This window comes from Mobula birostris, chromosome 3 (assembly GCF_030028105.1).
Source record: "Mobula birostris isolate sMobBir1 chromosome 3, sMobBir1.hap1, whole genome shotgun sequence".
NCBI classification, from domain to species: Eukaryota; Metazoa; Chordata; class Chondrichthyes; order Myliobatiformes; family Myliobatidae; genus Mobula; species Mobula birostris.
In genome coordinates this window covers 208,256,281-208,274,395 of record NC_092372.1, presented here as the reverse complement: position 1 = coordinate 208,274,395, position 18,115 = coordinate 208,256,281, and the positions used below count along the sequence as shown (strand labels likewise).

At 42.1% G+C, this 18,115-nt stretch overlaps 1 protein-coding gene across 1 annotated transcript in view; it reads left to right on the top strand.

Moving 5' to 3' along the window:
- nom1 (nucleolar protein with MIF4G domain 1) overlaps window positions 1-18,115 on the top strand; it is a 66,993-nt gene that overhangs the window by 39,367 nt on the left and 9,511 nt on the right. The window contains exons 6-8 of the mRNA XM_072254042.1: window positions 5,982-6,143; window positions 9,459-9,580; window positions 15,760-15,892. Coding sequence (XP_072110143.1) covers window positions 5,982-6,143; window positions 9,459-9,580; window positions 15,760-15,892 — 417 coding nt within the window. The remainder of the gene's footprint in view (window positions 1-5,981; window positions 6,144-9,458; window positions 9,581-15,759; window positions 15,893-18,115) is intronic.

Here is an 18,115-nt window from a genome sequence, read left to right as displayed (position 1 = left end):
ATGATTGTTGGTTTAAAGATAAAGAAACTGTGGCAAACAGGGCACATTGGCAGAGTATGTAAAGCTAGTAAACAGCAGGAAAAGGACAAAATACAGAGAAACAAGAAACCCCACAAAGGAAAATACAACGATGTACACAAAATGAAAGAAAGCAATTCTGGTGAAAACGACTCAGACGAAAGTGAATTGTCTGCCACTTCACAGCGTGAAAGAGACAGATGATCGAAGAGTAATATGGATCACTCCACACGTGGCAGACATGAGACTGACAGGACAGAAGGTGCGTCCCAAAGGTAAAATTAAAGTGACAGTGACCTATGGAGACAAAACACAGCAGCTGAACCTCTATGTACTGAAAAATGGAGGACCACTGTTGCTGGGACGTGCATGGCTCAGGAAAATTCAGTTGGATTGGCACACCATCAAGGCACTAGATGCCTCAGCAGAGGAGGGCAGCAAGGCTACATCTGAGAGACTGTCACAAATACTTGCTGACTCTGAGGAAGTGTTCATGAAAGGAATAGGAACACTTCAGGGCATGAAGGCAAAGATTGAGATTGAGGAAAATGCATGTCCAAAATGTCATATGCAATCCGTCCTACAGCAGAGGCAGAACTGAAAAATCTGGAGCAGACTGGGGTTCTGTCAAAGGTGGATTGGAGTGAATGGGCCACGCCTATTGTTCCAATGATGAAGAAAACCTCCATCACAAAACCAGGAAAACCGAACAAGGTGCACATATGTGGTGACTTTAAAGTGACTGTTAACCCAGTTCTCCGCACAGTACAGTATCCCCTACCCCGAACTGAGGATGTTTTTGCTTCCCTGTCAGGAGGGGAACATTTCACAAAAATCAATTTGACCCAGGCTTACTGCCAAATGGAAATCAATGAAGCATCCAAGAAATATCTGACAATAAATACACACAAAGGACTTTACCAGTACAACGGGTTGGTGTTTGGGATAGCATCAGCGCCTGCAATCTGGCAAAGGGCAATGGACCAGGTCCTGCAGGGGATTCCAGGGACTCAGTGTTACCTGGATGACATCATTGTCACCGGCAAAGATGATGACAAACATCTTTTTAACAAGTGCTCACCAGGTTAAGAGAATGAGCTCAGAGCTAATCAACAGAAATGTGAGTTTTTCCAAAAAGGAAATTTCATACTGTGGGCATGTGATCAACAAGGATGGCTTACACATGTCTCAAGACAAGATAGGAGCGGTGCTTAAGGCACCACACCTGAAAATGTGTCTCAGCTGAGAGCATATCTTGGTCTAGTGAACTACTATCACAAGTTCTTGCCTAACCTATCCACAGTCCTACACCCACTAAATGCACTATTACAGGCAGGGACACAATGGAAGTGGACTGAGAGCTGTGAGAAAGTGTTTTAAGAAACTAAAAGACTCATAACTTCAGAAGAGGTGCTCGCGCACTTTGACCCCTCCTTACCAATCCGACTAGCTTGTGATGCCTCACCCCACGGGATAGGAGCTGTATTATTGCACAAGTTTCCAGGTGGTTCCGAAAGACCAAGAGCCTTTGCCTCAAGCACGCTAACTTCAGCTGAACACAACAAGCACAGATTGACAGAGAGGCCCTAAGCCTCGTGTGGGGAGTCAAGAAATTCAGTCACTACCTGTGTGGCCATAAGTTTACCCTGTTGATTGACCATCAGCCTCTCGTCAATCTTCAATCCAAAAAAAGGTGTTCCATTGATGACAGCACAAAGGCTGCAGCGATGGTCCCTTTTCTTAGGAGGTCACAGGTATGACATTGATCACGGGGACCCAGCAACGCAGATGGTTTGTCACGTTTACCAGTGCCCACTTCCGAGATAACTACACAAATGGATTCAGCAGAGGTTTTTCACACAACAATAGTCGAACAATTCCCAGTAACAAACAGCCTTATTGAAAAGGAAACACGCAATGACCCTATGTTGTCAATAGTGAATGACATCACGGTAAGGGATGGCCAGCACAGGGTAACACACTGTTTCCAGCCTTCTCAGCGAGAAAGGAGCAGTTGTCAGTGTGTCCGGATGTGTTATGATTCCTCCCAAGCTGCACACCAGAGTGCTGAAAGAACTGCACGAGGGGAACCCGGGTACCGTGAAAATGAGAAATCTTGCCCGTGCCTGTGTGTGGTGGCCAGGAATTGATAAACAGATTGAGGACTTGACCAGGAACTGCTCTGGATGTCAAAAGATCCAGAACACACCACCACAAGCCCCTCTCCATCCATGGGAGTGGCCCTCATTACCATGGCAACGAGTGCACATTGACTTTGCTGGGCCATTCATGGACTCTCTTTTTAACTACCGTTGATGCACATTCCAAATGGCCAGAGGTCATCAAAATGAAGACAACCACATCAGAAAAGACCATTACGGTTCTGAGGACCACGTTCGCCAGGAATGGCATACCAAAACAAATCTGCACAGACAATGGACGACAATTTGTCTCTGAAGAATTTCAAAGTTTTGTGAAGAACAATGGAATCAAGCAGTTTACATCTGTCCCTTGCCATCCATTCACAAATGGCTTGGCAGAAAGATTTGTACAGACATTCAAGAAAGCCATCAAGGCAATGGACAGTGAAATTTGACCACTGCAACACAAGATAGACAACTTCCTCTTTGCCTATCGTAATGCAGTACATGCAACCACTAATCAGATCCCAGCAATGATGTTTCTGAACAGGAATCTGAGGTCTCGCATGGATCTTCTTAAACCAGATGTACGGCGTGAGGTGGAAAACAGACAGTTCAAACACTTGAATGCTAAGCCAACACAGAGCTTCAGGGTGGGACAGTCAGTTCTTGCACGTGATCACAGGACTGAAAAGTGGCAACCGGGTATAATTTCCACCATAGACAGTCCATTGATGTATAGAGTACAGGTGGGAGAGAACGTATGGAGACGTCATGTGGATCAAATCCTGGATGCCCAGGTGAAAAAGACAACAATACCTTGCCCGGACTCCCATGACATAGAAGCAAACACTCCTGATGTGACCGCATCAGCCTCATCTACAGGTAAGCCTGTCATCAGTGCTGAGGACCCACCTGACGTACCTGTGGAGACTAATTCCCCAAAGCAAATGTTTCAGGGCAGGCGTTACCTGGAGAGGAAGAGAAGACCCCCCCCCCCCCGAGACTTGAGTTATAATTATTATTACTAAACTTTGTTATAATTTAATAGTATTAAGTTGCTAAGTAAACAATTGGTAGGCGTTTCTATGTTAAGGGTGCACATATTTGTTTAGCATAGTGCCCCAGAAAAAATATAGTTGATACACTATTAAAATAAAAGGGGAGGAGTGTACCGTATTGCCTATATTATGGGACTATGTTGTAGTAACATGTCGTTGCATGTGCTATTAGGCATGTATTGAGCATGCAGTATTAGGCGTGTATTGATTTGTACGTGTGTGTTCAGTTCGGTTTCAGTCAGTAAAGAACTCTGTTAACTTAGCTCCCGTCTCCAGCGTTTTTATTTACAGCTTTGTTGTATAACCCGGCCACATACACAACAACAGCAATAACTTCAACCAAACATTTCCGGTAGCTGTTGATCAGTCCAGCACATCAGCTTGAAGGAATCTTAGACCATTCCTCTTTACAAAACTGCTTCACCTCTGGGATGTTGGTGCACTTCCTTACATGAACTGCTTGTCCACAACATTTCTATAGGATTAAGGTCAGGACTTTGACTCGGCCATTCCAGGCCACAAATTTTCTTATTTTTTAAACCATTCTGTTGATTTGCTCTTGTCTTTTGGATCATTGTCTTGTTGCATTATCCAACTTCTGTTAAGCTTCAGGTAACAGACAGCTACCCTGACATTCTCCTGTAGATGTCTTGATACAATTTTGAATTCATTGTTTCCGCAAGGATTGCGAGCTGTTCAAGCCCTGATGTAGCGAAGCAGCCCCAAACCATGATGCTCCTTCCACCATACTTCACAGTTGGGATGAGGTTGGTGTGCAGTGCCATTTTCCCTCCAAACATAGCAGTGTGCATTTCTGCCAGAAAGTTCAATTTTTGTCTCATCTGTCTACAGAGCATTGTCTCCAGAAGCATTATAGAATATCCAGGTGGTTTTTTGCAAACTTGAGACATGCAGCAATTTTTTTTTGTGGAGAGCAGCGGTTTCCTCCTTGGTGTCCTTCCATGAGTACCATTCTTGTTCAGTGTTTTTCTCATAGTGGACACATGAACAGAGATTTTAGCAAGTTTTAGAAATTTCTGCAGGTCTTTTGCTGTTCTCCTTGGGTTCTTTTTCACCTGGTTCATTGCATGTTGCACTTTTGATGTGATCTTTGCAGGATGCCAAACAAAAGGAGCAACAGTACTGAATTTCCTCCATTTGTAGACAATTTCTCTTAGTATGGACTGATGAACACTTGGGTTTTTAGAAATGCTTTTGTAGCCTTTCCCAGCTTCATACATCTCTACAATTCTTCTAAGGTCCTCTGAAAATTGTCTTGAACAAGGCATGGCACACATAAACAGATCTTTCTTGAAAAGAGCAGGCTCTGTCAGTAACCAGACTTGGTGTCTTTTTTATAGGGCAGGGCACCTCTACAATCCACACGTCCAATCTCATCTCATTGATTGGGACACCTGACTCCAAATAGCTTTTGTAGAAGGCGTTACCCCAGATGATCACAGGATTCACAAGCTTTCTAGCACCACTGTACATCTTCAGTATCAATATTGTAGCCTTTCCATTATCTCAGCTATTCCCTCTTTTGCTCTGACTTTGGTAAGTATTTGGAAAGTTACCAAGCTCCATTCGTAAATATCCATTTGGCTATTAATCGGTCCTAGCTCACCTCATTTAATCTTCATTATTTATATGCCTGCTTTATTGTTTGAAAATATCAGAAATTTCAGGCTTCTCTGTCAGGAACTTGTTTTTAAGTGTCGGTGCCTATGTGATACCCAGCTAGAGTGGGGCCAATAGTATTGTGATGATGAGATCGTAGAGCTGTACAGCATAAAAATGAGCCCTTGGGCCAAACTTGTCTATGCCAACTGTGATGCCTTTCTTTGTAAATCCCATTTGCCCACATTAGCCTGATATTTCTGTACTCTTTAGATGTGCCGATGGCTTTTAAACGTTGTAATTGTCTCTTGTTTTCTCTGGGAGCTCATTCCAAATAATCACAACTCTGTGTGGGGGGGAAAGCTTGCCCCTCAGATCTCTCTTAAGCTTCTACCCTCTTACCTTAGAACTATGACCTCTGCTTTTGGACTTGCATACCCTGAGGGAAAAAAGATCAGAATATCAACCCTATTGATGTCCTTCATAATCACAGATCTCTACAAAGTCACCCTTCAGCCTCCTATTTTCCAGTGAGATGAAGCCCGGCCTATCCAATTTCTCCTTGTAACTGCAGCTGTCTATTACAGGCAACAGCAGTGACTGTTCTGCGCTCATGCTGTTGCCTTTGCCTTTGGACCCTTATTTCAGTCTGAAATGTAGACTGTTTATTTCTCCCCAGATTTCCACCATCTCAGTTTTCATTTTGAATTTTTACCATTTTGTCAGATTGTACATGTGTTACAACTCTCTGCAAATCATACATTTTTTTGAATAAATAATCCGTTTCTCGTTGGGAGGAGTTTCAACATCTGTCAGTTTCTGTTTTTCTTTTTAAGTTTATTTGGGCAGTTCTGCATTCAACTTTTGGCCCAGTTTTCACTTCACAATACATGTGAATTGCCCACTAGAATTCATGAATACTGACTCTTCCAGAACAATCTATAATTAACAAAATGTTCAGAGGTAGCTAGAACGTAGGGATAAGAGAGAGCACAACTAGACCATCCAGAAATCCAAATTAACAATTTTAAAGCAGCGTAAATATTGCCAAACATTTATCATTGTTGATTCAAAATTCTGGAGTCCTTTTTAAATACGTTTTGATTATGGAAAGTAAGACCTGCAGCTCATCTGTTTTCAGATCCATAACAATCGTGGTGACTTCCAACTTCGTGTAACATTAGAAAACCTGCTTTCTGCGGACCAGGTTGGACGATGGTGGATTGTTGGATCTTCATGGAGCGGTGCCCCTATGATTGACTCTGCGGGTGTTAAACCACAACAAGACATAGTTGTTGGTGAGGTGAGTATTTGCTGCTGTATTCTGGGAAAGGAGTTGAAGAAAGCTATTATTTAAATAGTGAGAGGTTGAGAAATGTTGAAGTACAAAGTGATCAGGATATCTTTCTACATCATTCAGTGGCTGTAAGACAAATGGTATATTATCTTTCATTGCAAAAGGTTTTGAGTACAGGAACAAAATTGCCCAACAATTTACCAGATTTTGAAGGGTATAGATGGGGTTAATGCAAGCAAGCTTTTTCCACTGAGGTTGGGTGAAACTGGAACTAGCGGTCGCAGGTTAAGGGTGAAAAGTGAAATATTTAAGAGGGAACTTCTTCACTCAGAGGGCAGTGAGAGTGTGGAATAAGCTGCCAGTGGAAGTGGTGAATGTGGGTTCGATTTCAACATTTAAGAGAAGTGAGCATAAGTACATGGGATGGATATGGAGGGCTATGGTCCAGATGTGGGTCAGTGAGACTAGGCAGAATAACAGTTTAGCATGGATGACATGGGCTGAATAGCCTGTTTCTGTGTTGTCGTGCTCTACGACCTCAGGCGATATGAGATCTTTGTTCATGTATGTCATGCCTTGGTGAATTTACACCTGGCATATTGCGTGTTGTTTTTGTATCCACTTGCCTTTTTCCCCTTCAAATCTGAATTCTTTCAAGTATGTTTATTACAATCATTCTGTATTGATGAGCAGTTTTTGATCTTTGTACTTTTCCTGAAGTCTCACTTATTCTTCTCCCTCTATAGAACCAAATAGCCAGAGGCCTGGCTGCATCACAAAGCAGAGCTGTGTCCCCATGAAAGCGAGTGGCAGGAAGGTCTTTGGCAAATCCTGAACTCCCATCCCTGCACCATTCTAGTGGACTTTCGATAGTTGCTCTCAACTGAAAGTGCAAGAAATCAATTATCTAAAATAAGTAAACCACACTTTATCAGTGAAGGTCAATGTCCCCATTACTGGGCTGACATTACATCTGGCAGCCATAGCTGGAGCCAAGTATATACATCTGACAGTCCAGCTCAGGACATTTGTCAGTCCATTGGCAGACCAGGGAATTGGACACACGATTACACTGTACAGGGTTTGAAGTGAAATATGAGCATACCCATGAAGAGCTTGTGATTGCCAGTTCTCTGCCACCGAAACCACTTAGCATTATATATTGTTCAGATATTACCTTATTGATTTAAATTAATAGTTTGAAATTTTCCACTGGCATGTGGACAAAGATGTGCCAAATAGGTGTTTTGTCCCAATAAAGTAAAACTAAAAGTGATTCAAGAGTAACATCAGCAAGTGGAGCTGCTTTCTCAGAGCTCCAGCAACCAGGGTTCATTCCTGACCTCCAGTTCTATCTGTGAGTTTGCACATTCTCTCTGTGACTTCATGAGTTCCCTCTAGGGCAGGGGTTCCCAACCTGGGGTCCACGGGCCCCTCCGTTAATACTAGGGGTCCATGGCATTAAAAATAGGTTGGGAACCCTTTTGGGCTATGATTTCCTTCCCAAAATATGCATCTTGACAGATTAATTAATTGCTGTAAGTTGCTGCCCATGTACAGATGAGAGTGGTGGTTTGCAGTGGGTGGGGAAAGGTAGGCAGGGCAGTGTTGATGGGACAGTGGGAGAATAAGATGTCTTAGAATTAATGTAAAGTTGTGTGCTTGAACGTCAGCATGAACTGACAACAGGCAAACAGGCCCTTTAGCCCAACTCATCCATGCTGACCATCATGCTCATCCATTTACTCACAATAGGCACACATCTTTCTAATCCTTTCTGATGGACGTACCAGTCCAACTGTCTTAAAATCAACAAGGTGGACCGCAGGGCTTGCTTCCGTGCAGTACTTCTCTGTGACTCCTGGGTATGTTAGACTGGACAACAGAAGACCAAAGAAAATGTTGTATTTAAAATTTGGATTCTAAAAACATTATGTGGAGGAAATATTCAACACATCTGGTAACATCTAAGGTTTTTTTTTAAGTAATGCTGAAGTTTTAGTTTGATGATTTATCACAGCATTTAAGGTTCTTCAGATATCCCACATCTTTTTTGATGCTTTTCGACACCATGTAATCAATTATAATAATTTTCACTGATGACATTATCAGAGCTGTTTGAAAAGGCTACAGAAATGTAATAAAACATTACATATATTCAGATAACCATGGAGTAGTACAGCATTAGGAACCCTCTCCAATGCCAGCTCACCTTTCCTTAGGGGCCCAAAACTCCTCTCAGTACTCCCACGTGCGGTTTTACCAATGCTATATAAAGTCTCAACATTACATCCTTGCTTTTGTATTCTAGTTCTCTTGAAGTGAATGCTAACACTGCACTTGGTTCCTCACCACCAACTCAACCTGCAATTTGACTATCTACACTTCCCTACAGGACAATTCACAATGACCAATTAACCTACCAGCCAATACAGCTGTGCCCTGTGGGAGGAAACTTATGTGATCATGGAGGGGAGAATGTACAAATTCCTTATAAGCAGTGGTAGAATTAAACCCAGGTCGCCTGTACTGTAAAGTGTTGTGCTAACCACAATGCTACCTTTCTGCCCAAGAGGAATAAACAGTCAAAGTTTCGGGCTTAGGTGAAGGGTCTTGGCTGAAAACATTGACTGTTTATTCCTCCCCATAGATGCTGCGTGATCTGCAGCACTTTGAGTGTCCCAGTATCTGCAGAATCACTGATAGGATGAAAAAAACTAATGTTCAATAGAAGACGTGTGAGGTAGCAAGAGAGGTGCACAGAGCATGGAAAAAGGCCTTTTGGCCTTCTGTGCACCACTACATTAATCCCTGTTTTCTTTATCCTCCCCACATGCTACACTCCTCCCAGATTTCAGTACTCGCCCAGACACAAAGGTTAATTTATTGTGGCTAGTTAAGCTCTGACCCACATGCCTTTTGGTATGTTGGAGGAAACAGAAATGCCCTGAGGTGAATGTGGGAATTCCACACAAATAGCAAATGAGTTCAAGAGCGAACCCAGGTCTGTGGCATTGTGAGGCAGTATCTTGGCTAGCTGCACCACTGTTCTCATTAAATCAGATGCGCTGCTGCTCTCAAATTAAAGATCTGAAATGCGATGATATTCTCAAGTTGACCTATTGACGATGATTTGCCAATTGATGGATATTAGCATCCTGTAAAAGTAGTCATGGATTTATCTTCACTGTAACTTCTTAGCTTGTTCAAAGCATTCTAGGTTTGAAATATGCTTTCCACCCAAAATCCAATTAAAACCCCGTAATGTACCCTTCAGCCAACAATATGTCCCACACTTGATGACTATTTATTCCATTTTAGTTAAGTGGGAAAATTTTGGAGTTGGCACGCAAACAGAGGATGAATACGGATATACGCAAGAACATCTTCTGTGTCCTGATGACCAGTGAGGATTACTTGGATGCTTTTGAAAAACTTCTGAGGTCAGTAGCTTCTTGTTCCTTTGAGTGTGAAAGAACTTGATACAACTGATTAGTAAATGTTGGCCTGTATTGTGCCATCAACCACAATCACCTTGGTATAGCCTTTGAGAGTCTGCAGACATTGCGGATTCAGTTAGCGGGGCTTAGTTACAAGCAACATAGCGCAGTAGTGAAACTGACAAAAGGCTGAGTGGAAAACAATTTGCTCCATTACTTCATACTTTTGAGAGTAAATGAAGTAAAACAAGTTATTTGGTAATATCAATTAATAAAGTTTAGGACTGGAGTGTGTCATCCAAACGGACATTTCTGTACATTAATGTGTCTCATTGATACAGTTGTCAGTTTTCAGCTAAAACTTCAAGCCAACTGCTTATACATTTTGATCTGATTATCCTATTCCAAGTGTATAAGAGATAGCCCAGCCAAAGCAGATTTAACTGATAATGTAGCTCCTGCTGATACGGTCAATAAAACAAGGTTTGGGTGTTACTTTAAAGTACTTTCGTAAAGTATTTGTTTAGATTCTAGGTAAGAGAGACTGATAAGAAAATAGAATCAAATGGAATTGGAAACAACCTCAAAGTCAGAGAGTAAGTGCAAGAATATGTATTTGTACTGGCAGAATATAAAAATATGGTGTTCTTCCAAGGACTTATACTAAAGCTTTGCCTTTCCCTCGAAATTAATTAGAAGAATGAATAAAGAGCCTTGGTTCCAAGTTTGTTCATGACACCAAGTTTTGTGTCACAGTATTATAGAGGAGGCTGAAACAAAATACTACAAATAGTGTGGGTGAATCTGACCAAAAATAAATGCATTTTCTACATAGTGGAATAACTTGGAACTATAGTGGGCAAAGTAAATAGTAAATTGGTAAATTTATTATTGTCACATGTACCAAGCAAAAGCATTCTTTTTGCATAGCATGCATACAGATCACTTTATCACATTAGTGTGTTGAGGTAGTACAAAGAAGATAATTGACAGAATACAGATTAGTTTTACAGTTGCAGAGTGCAGTGCAGGCAGACAATAAGGTACAAGGGCCAAGACGAGGTTGATTGTGAGGTCAAGAGTCTATCCTTGTCGTACTAAGGTGTTGTTCAGTAGTCTTATAACAGTGGGATAGAAATATCCTTAAGCCTGATGGTACATAGATTTGTTTGCAGTATAATAGGAAATCAAGAAGGCAAGTAGAACATTGGCCTTCCTTGCTAGAGGGATTTCAGAGCAGGGAAGTTGCTCTGCAACTATTTAGAGTATTGGTGAGGCACCACCTAGAGAACTGTATGTATTTTTAGTCTCCTTACTTGACAAAATATATACTGGGCAACACACATAAAATGCTGGAGGAACTCAGCAGGCCAAGCAGCATCGAGGAAAAGAGTACAGTCGACGACTCTGGCCGAAACCCTTCTGCAGGAGTGGAGAGAAAAGCTAGGGAGTAGATTTAAAAGGTGGGTGGAGGGGAGAGAGAAACACAAGGCGATAGGTGAAACCTGGACGGGGGAGATTGAAGTAAAGAGCTGGGAAGTTGATTGGTGAAAGAGAAAGAAGGCCGGGGAAGAAAGAAAAGTGGGGAGGTCTATGGGCAAGCAAGGAGATAAGGTGAGAGAGAGAAAAGAGGATGTGAAATGGTGAAGGGGGGTTGGGGAGCATGACTGGAAGTTTGAGAAATCGATGTACATGCCATTAGGTTGGAGGCTATCCAAACAGAATATAAGGTGGTGATCCTCCAACCTGAGTGTGGCCTCATCATGGCATATCAGAATGGGAATGGGAAGTGGAATTAAAATGGGTGGCCACTGGGAGATCCCACTTGTTCTGGTGGACAGAGCATAGGTACTCAATGAAACCGTCTCCCAATCTACCCCTGAGTTCCTCTAGCATTCTGTGTGTGTTGCTCTGATTTCCAGAATCTGCAGTTTTTCCTCTTGTTTGTGAAGGATATACTGGCTTTGGAGGCGGCGCAGAGGAAGTTCATCAAATTGATTCTGGGAATGAGAAAGGATTAGATAAGATGGACAGGAAAGTTTGTTTCCACTGGTAAATGAATCTAAAACAAGGGGATATAGTCTCAAGATTAGGAGAATAGACTTGGGACAGAGACGAGGGGAAACTGCTTTTCCCAGCATACAAAATTTCTTTAGCTTCCTGAGGAAGCAGGGATGTTGGTGAGCATTCTTGTTCACGATATCTGTGTGCTTGGACTAGAGAGGCTGATGTTCACACCTCAGAACTTGAGGCTCTCAACACTCTCAGCCACAGCACCGTTGATGTAAACAGGAGTAGCCTCCTTCCCGAGTCAATGACAAGCTCTTTGGGTTTCCTGACATTGAGGGAAAGATTGTTCATTTATTTAGAGGTACAGCACAGTAACAGGCCCTTTCGGCCCAATTACACCCATGTGACCAATTAACCCACTAACCTGTATGTCTTTGGAATGTGGGAGAAAACCAGAGCACCTGGAGAGCCCCAGCCGTCACGGGGAGAATATATAAAGTACCTTAGAATTGGCAGTGGAATTGAACCCAGGTTACTGACACAGTAATAGCCTTACGTTACCATGCTGACCCTAAATCATGACATCATGCCACTATTCTATCCCTTTTGTGTACTCCAACTCATCATTACTTGAGATTCAGCCCATTGTGGTCGTGTAATCTACAACCTTGTAGATGGAGTTGGAGCAGAATCTGGTCACACAGTCTAGAGATAACTGAGGGTGTTAAGGATAATTGTGGTTGAGGTGGTGCTGTCTATCCTTATTGTGGTCATTTGGTCAGGAGGTCATGGATCCAGTTGCAGAGGGAGGTGTTGAGTGTAGGAGTTTGGAGATGAGCAGAGAAAATAACCAAACACTATAAGACGGGTTAACAAAAATAATTTAATATTAGATGAAAATTTTTTAAAAGTGCAAATACTGGAAACGTGAAGTAAAAATAGAAAATGCTCAGCAGGTTAGGCAGCGACTGTATAAAGAGAAATAAAGTTAATGTTTCAGGTCATGAGTATTGGGAAAGTGAATACAGGTGTCCCCCGCTTTTCGAACGTTTGCTTTACGAAACCTCACTGTTACAAAAGACCTACATTAGTACCCTATTTTCGCTTTCAGAAGGTGTTTTCACTGTTACGAAAAAAAATTCAGCGCGCCCCGAGCAGCGGCTCTCCCCCGGATTCTTGCCGGCATTGCTTAAACACAAGCCTGTGAGCAGCCGTTTGCAAGATGAGTTCTATGGTATCGGAAAAGCCTGAAAGAGCTCGTAAGAGTGTTACACTTACGGTAAAACTAGACATAATTAAGCGTTTTGATCGTGGTGAATGAAGTAAGAACAATGTGAGTTTGGCTTGTGGAAGTTGACGAAGATGATGTTGGAAGAGGTTTTGGCATCCTATCACCAAGAACTGACAGATGAAGAGCTGATGCAATTGGAAGAAAAAAGGATAACAATCGAAACTGAATGAGTAATGATAAAGTACGGCTTTAATTTTGAAAGGGTACATCGGTTTAGGGGATATTTGCAGGATAGTTTGAGTCCTTATTAAAGAACTATATGATAGAAAAATACGCGAGGCTCAGCAGTCAAGCAAGCCTTCCACATCAGCCACAGCAGACGATGAACCTCGACCTTCAACATCGAGGCGGGCAGAGATAGAAGCAGATGAGCTGCCTGTTCTAATGGAAACAGGCGACAAGATGACACCCCAGTGTTCCACCACCCCAACCCCCAGGCCACGGACAGATACCGACTCGCGGAGAATGCAAAGGTAGCCGGGAGGCACACAGCACATCTTTAAGAAAAAAGCTGAAATAAACATGCTAATTAATTAGGTGCCGCCGACGTGTAATTGTCGGCCCAGATCAGAGACGATGCAATTGGAAATTGGCACTAATCTGGGTCAACAATTATGGGCGGCACCTAATTAATTAGCATGTTTATTTCGACTTTTTTCTTAAAGGTGAGCTGTGTACCTCCCGGCTACCGCTGGACCCCTGCGTTCTTTGCAGCAATGTATCGCTCAGCGGCCTGGAGGGTGGGGGGGGGCCACTGCACCACCCAAACTCCGACTCAGTCTAACACACCATCATCAGTGTGCTCAGCGCTGACCCGATTCCCGTAAGTGATACTACACTTTACATACATTATTTCTACTTTATATCGGCTGTGTATTTTTATGTGTTATTTGGTATGATTTGGCAGCTTCATAGCTTAAAGGTTACTGGAGAGTGCATGCGCGTGTTTTTGCCAATAGCGCTTGCGTGAGATTTACTGCCGAGCACGCGTGCGTGAGATTTTTGCTCCGGAGAACAGTTCAGTAATGATTGTGGAAAAGTATTTCTACTTCATATAGGCTGTGTATTTATCATATCATTCCTGCTTTTACTATATGTTACTGTTACTTTAGGTTTTATGTTATTTGGTATGATTTGGTAGGTTATTTTTGGGTCTGTGAACGCTCACAAAATTTTTCCATATAAATAAATGGTAATTGTTTCTTCGCTTTACGACATTTCGGCTTACGAACCATTTCATAGGAAGGCTGTACCTTCGGATGGCGGGGGAACCTGTATTGGATGTTATCTCCTGTACATGCCAAGTTCAAGTTCAGTTATTGTTATTCAACTGTACGCGTGTATATTGCCAAAGAAAACAACATTCCTACAAACTAAGGTGCACAACACAGTACATAAAACACACACACACACACACACACACACAACACATGAAAGTGATATTACCACAAATAAATTAATAAAAAGGTCCATTTACAACTCAGGTTAAAAAGTAAACAGTATAACGCTACTGGCACTTCATACGTGATGATGAGACCTGGTGGTGGCAGGGAGTACACTAGTCTTACGACCTGGGGGGTGGGGGTGCTGTTTCCCATCCTAATAGTTCTTGTCCTAATGCTGCAGTACCTCCTGCCTGATCGTAGGGGGTCAAAGAGGTCATTGGTTGGATAGGAGGGATCATTGACAATGCTAAGGGCCCTGCATATGCAGTGCTCCAGGTAAGTATCTCTGGTGGAAGAGAGACCCCAATGAACCTCTCAGCAGTCCTTGAAATCCTTTGTAAGGACTTGCGCTCAGATACTTTGCATTTCCAGTACCAGAAGGTGATGCAGCTGATCTGTACACTCTCGATCATGCTCCTGTACTTGAATACCATGCAGTGAAAGTTATACAGCTGAAGCTGCACATAATTCCTTTTTTGGAATACTGTGTTCAGTTTTGTGTTAAGTACCTTGGGTTGGCGTCATAGGATCATACAGCACAGGTTCTTGAGCCCAATTGGTATATGCCAACCAAGATTCCCATCTGTGGTAGTTCATTTTGCCCATATCCCTCTAATTGTTCACATCCATGTACTCGCCACTCTTTGGGAGAAAAGGTTGTCCCTCAGGTTCTTAACAAATCTCTCCCCTCTCACCTTAAACCCATACCATCCATCTAGCTCTTGATTCCCCAACCCTGAGGAAAAGATTATGCTTTCACCCTATCTATGCCTCTCAAAATTTTATACACCACTATAAGATCACCCCTCATTCTCTTATGTTCAAATGAAAACCTTTCCATAATTCATTCCCTCGAGTCCTGGCATCATCTTTATAAATTTGCACTTTTTCCAGTATAATGGTATCCTTTCTATAGCAAGATGACCAAACTGAACACAATATTCCAAATGCCGCTCACCAAAGTCTTTTGCAACTGCGACATAACATCCTAATTTCTATAGTCAATGCAGGATGAATGTGTTCTTAAAGAGGTTGTGGTGCGCCATTGCCAAGAACATTAAATTGATGACTGGTTGAATTGACTAGGTTGCATTATAGAAAATTATAGGAAAAGTTTCCTAAATCAATTTTTACTGATGTATTTATCCCCATTTCTGAATATTAGAATGTAAGGACATCGAAGCAACTAAATGTTATCGAGTGATTAATTGTAATGATTTTTCTAACCATCTGCTGTCACTAAATTGTTATCAATGTACTTTTATCTGTGATTAACTTTATATTATTCAGCACAGCCATCAATTAAAGCTTTGATACCACTCTTGTGTGGATTCTACTCAACCTATTTGCCCAGCCATCCATTAAGTTAAAGATATTTAAAATTCTTCCTGGCTTAACCATTTTCCAGATTTTACATTTAACTTTTATTTTCACAGGCTTGGGCTGAAAGATCAGCAGGAAAGGGAGATTATTCATGTCCTTGTTCATTGCTGCCTGCAAGAAAAGACTTTTAATCCTTTTTATGCTTTTTTGGTGGAAAAATTCTGTGAATATGAGAGGAGATTTCAGGTAATACTACATTTACAATGTTCTGATAGTTCATAAGCTGCTGAATCTTTAATTATTTTAATCCTTTTACCAGCAGTGTTAATAAAATTAGAAATTTAAAGTTGGCCAATATTTAACATTACAGAATTATTTATTTAAGCATTAGAGAATTTGTACTTCTGATGGCCAAGTCATTTACACTGGTGATTATAAAACAAGAGCTGACTAACTCCTTGGGCAAGCAATCCCAGTACTAATGCAATAATGATGTCTGCTGTTAATTTCATTTGCTTGCCTTGTTGTTCAGATAATTTACACAAAGATATTAAGAGCCTGACAACATCAGTCATCATTAGCACCAGCTTGGAACATAATTCTTAGTTTTGGTATCCCAGTGTAAAGGAATATTCACTCCATTGGCCCATTGATGGCCAACAGTAATTATGCTGCCAGATCACAGGAAATTACTCTTCTTCCCCCCCCCCCCCCAACTTTTGAGTTATTAGGATTTATTACAGCAATTGATAAATTAGTGACAGAACACGGCTAGTCCTATGCTGGAAGAATCTGGTTAAAGTTTAATCTTAAACTCCACACAGATAGGACCAGAAGTCAGGATTGAACCAAGGTCCCTGGAATCGTGAGGCAGCAGCTAATCGGAATTAAGATGCCTGGCCACCAGGAAGTTCTGCCCTCGGCAGATGGAGCAAAGGTGCTCATAGAGGTACTGGGGTCATCTATTGTGTCTGGTCCCCCAATTTATAACGGGTGTCACCAATGTAGAGGAAGCCACATCAGGAGGACCAGACACAATAGGTGACCCCAGTAGATTCGCATTCTAATTCCCATTCCTACTCCAACATGTGCCAAGATGAGGCCACCCTCGGGGTGTAGGAACAACAATTTTTCCATCTGGGTAGCCTCCATCCTGATGGCATAAATCGATTTTTTTTTTTCTTCTTCTTCTAAAAAATTTGCTCCCCCCTCCCCTCCTTTTGTTTCCCACTCTGGCCTCTAGCCTCTTCTCTCCCACCTGTCACCTCCTCCTGGAATCCCTCCTCCTTCCTTTTCTCCTTGGTCCACTCTCCTCTGCAATCAGATTCCTTCCTGTCCAGTCCTTTATCTTTTCAACCCACCTGGCTTCACCTGTCACCTTCTATCCTTCTTCCCTTCCCCCCACTTTTTTACTCTGGCATCTTCCCCCTTCCTTTCCAGCCCTGAAGAAGGGTCTCAGCCCGAAACGTCAACTGTTTGTTCGTTTCCATGGATGCTGCCTGACTTGCTGAGTTCCTCCAGCATTTTGTGTGTGTTGCTTCAGAAATCGGGTGAATTGTATTTTGAGAGTTGCAGGTCATAGGAACTTGCTTCCTTAGGGCAGTAGAATGAGTTAAACTTTGAATAAGTTTAAGCCAGGTGCAGTCAGATTCTTGAAGGTAGGTGGAAACGTAGAGCTGAGGCTACATTCAGATCATTCATGATTCTGCTAAAAGGCTAACAGGCTCAAAGAGCCAAGTAGTCTCCTACTTGCATTTTTGTATGTATTCTTGCTCATATTTCCTAATTTCTTATATTTTAAACTTCTTATCATCACAAGTGGCAGTGAGACAGGCAGAAATAATTTCCTGCCTGCTAGGGTCAAGGGCACTCACATCAATCAAGTCAGAGCGATAGAAGATCCTTTGCCCAACTTGTCCATGCCAACCGGGTTGCCCAAGTGAATTCATTAACGGTGTTGTGGTTGAAGAGACCTTCCAAGTGTCCCTTCCATTGGGCGTTGACTCAACTGTAAAGTGAAATTAGTTAATTTAACCTACAATAAATCATCTTGAGCCACTTTTAGGTGCCCTGCCTTTTAACATACTTTTGTTCAAAGGAACAACCTGATCCTGGAACTTAGAGTCCTAAGTTACAAACCCTACTTTATTTGGATGCAGAGAACTTAGTGGGGGGATAGAACTTGTACTGTTTTTTTTAAGATACTGATGAGCACAAATTACATACAAACATGACTCAGGAGCAAGAGTAAGCCGCTCAGACCCAATTAATAAAATCATAGATAATCTAATTGTGACCCCCAACTCTCTATTCATTTCTAACTACTGTAACCTTTCACCAGCTTGTAAAAAATCGGATTCCAGTGCCTTTTGAGGAAGGAATTTCCAAAAACCAGTGACCTTCTTGGGGGGAGGGGGTTGAAACTGTTAGTTCTGGGTTTTTCCATGGACAAAAACAGCTTCTCCACAT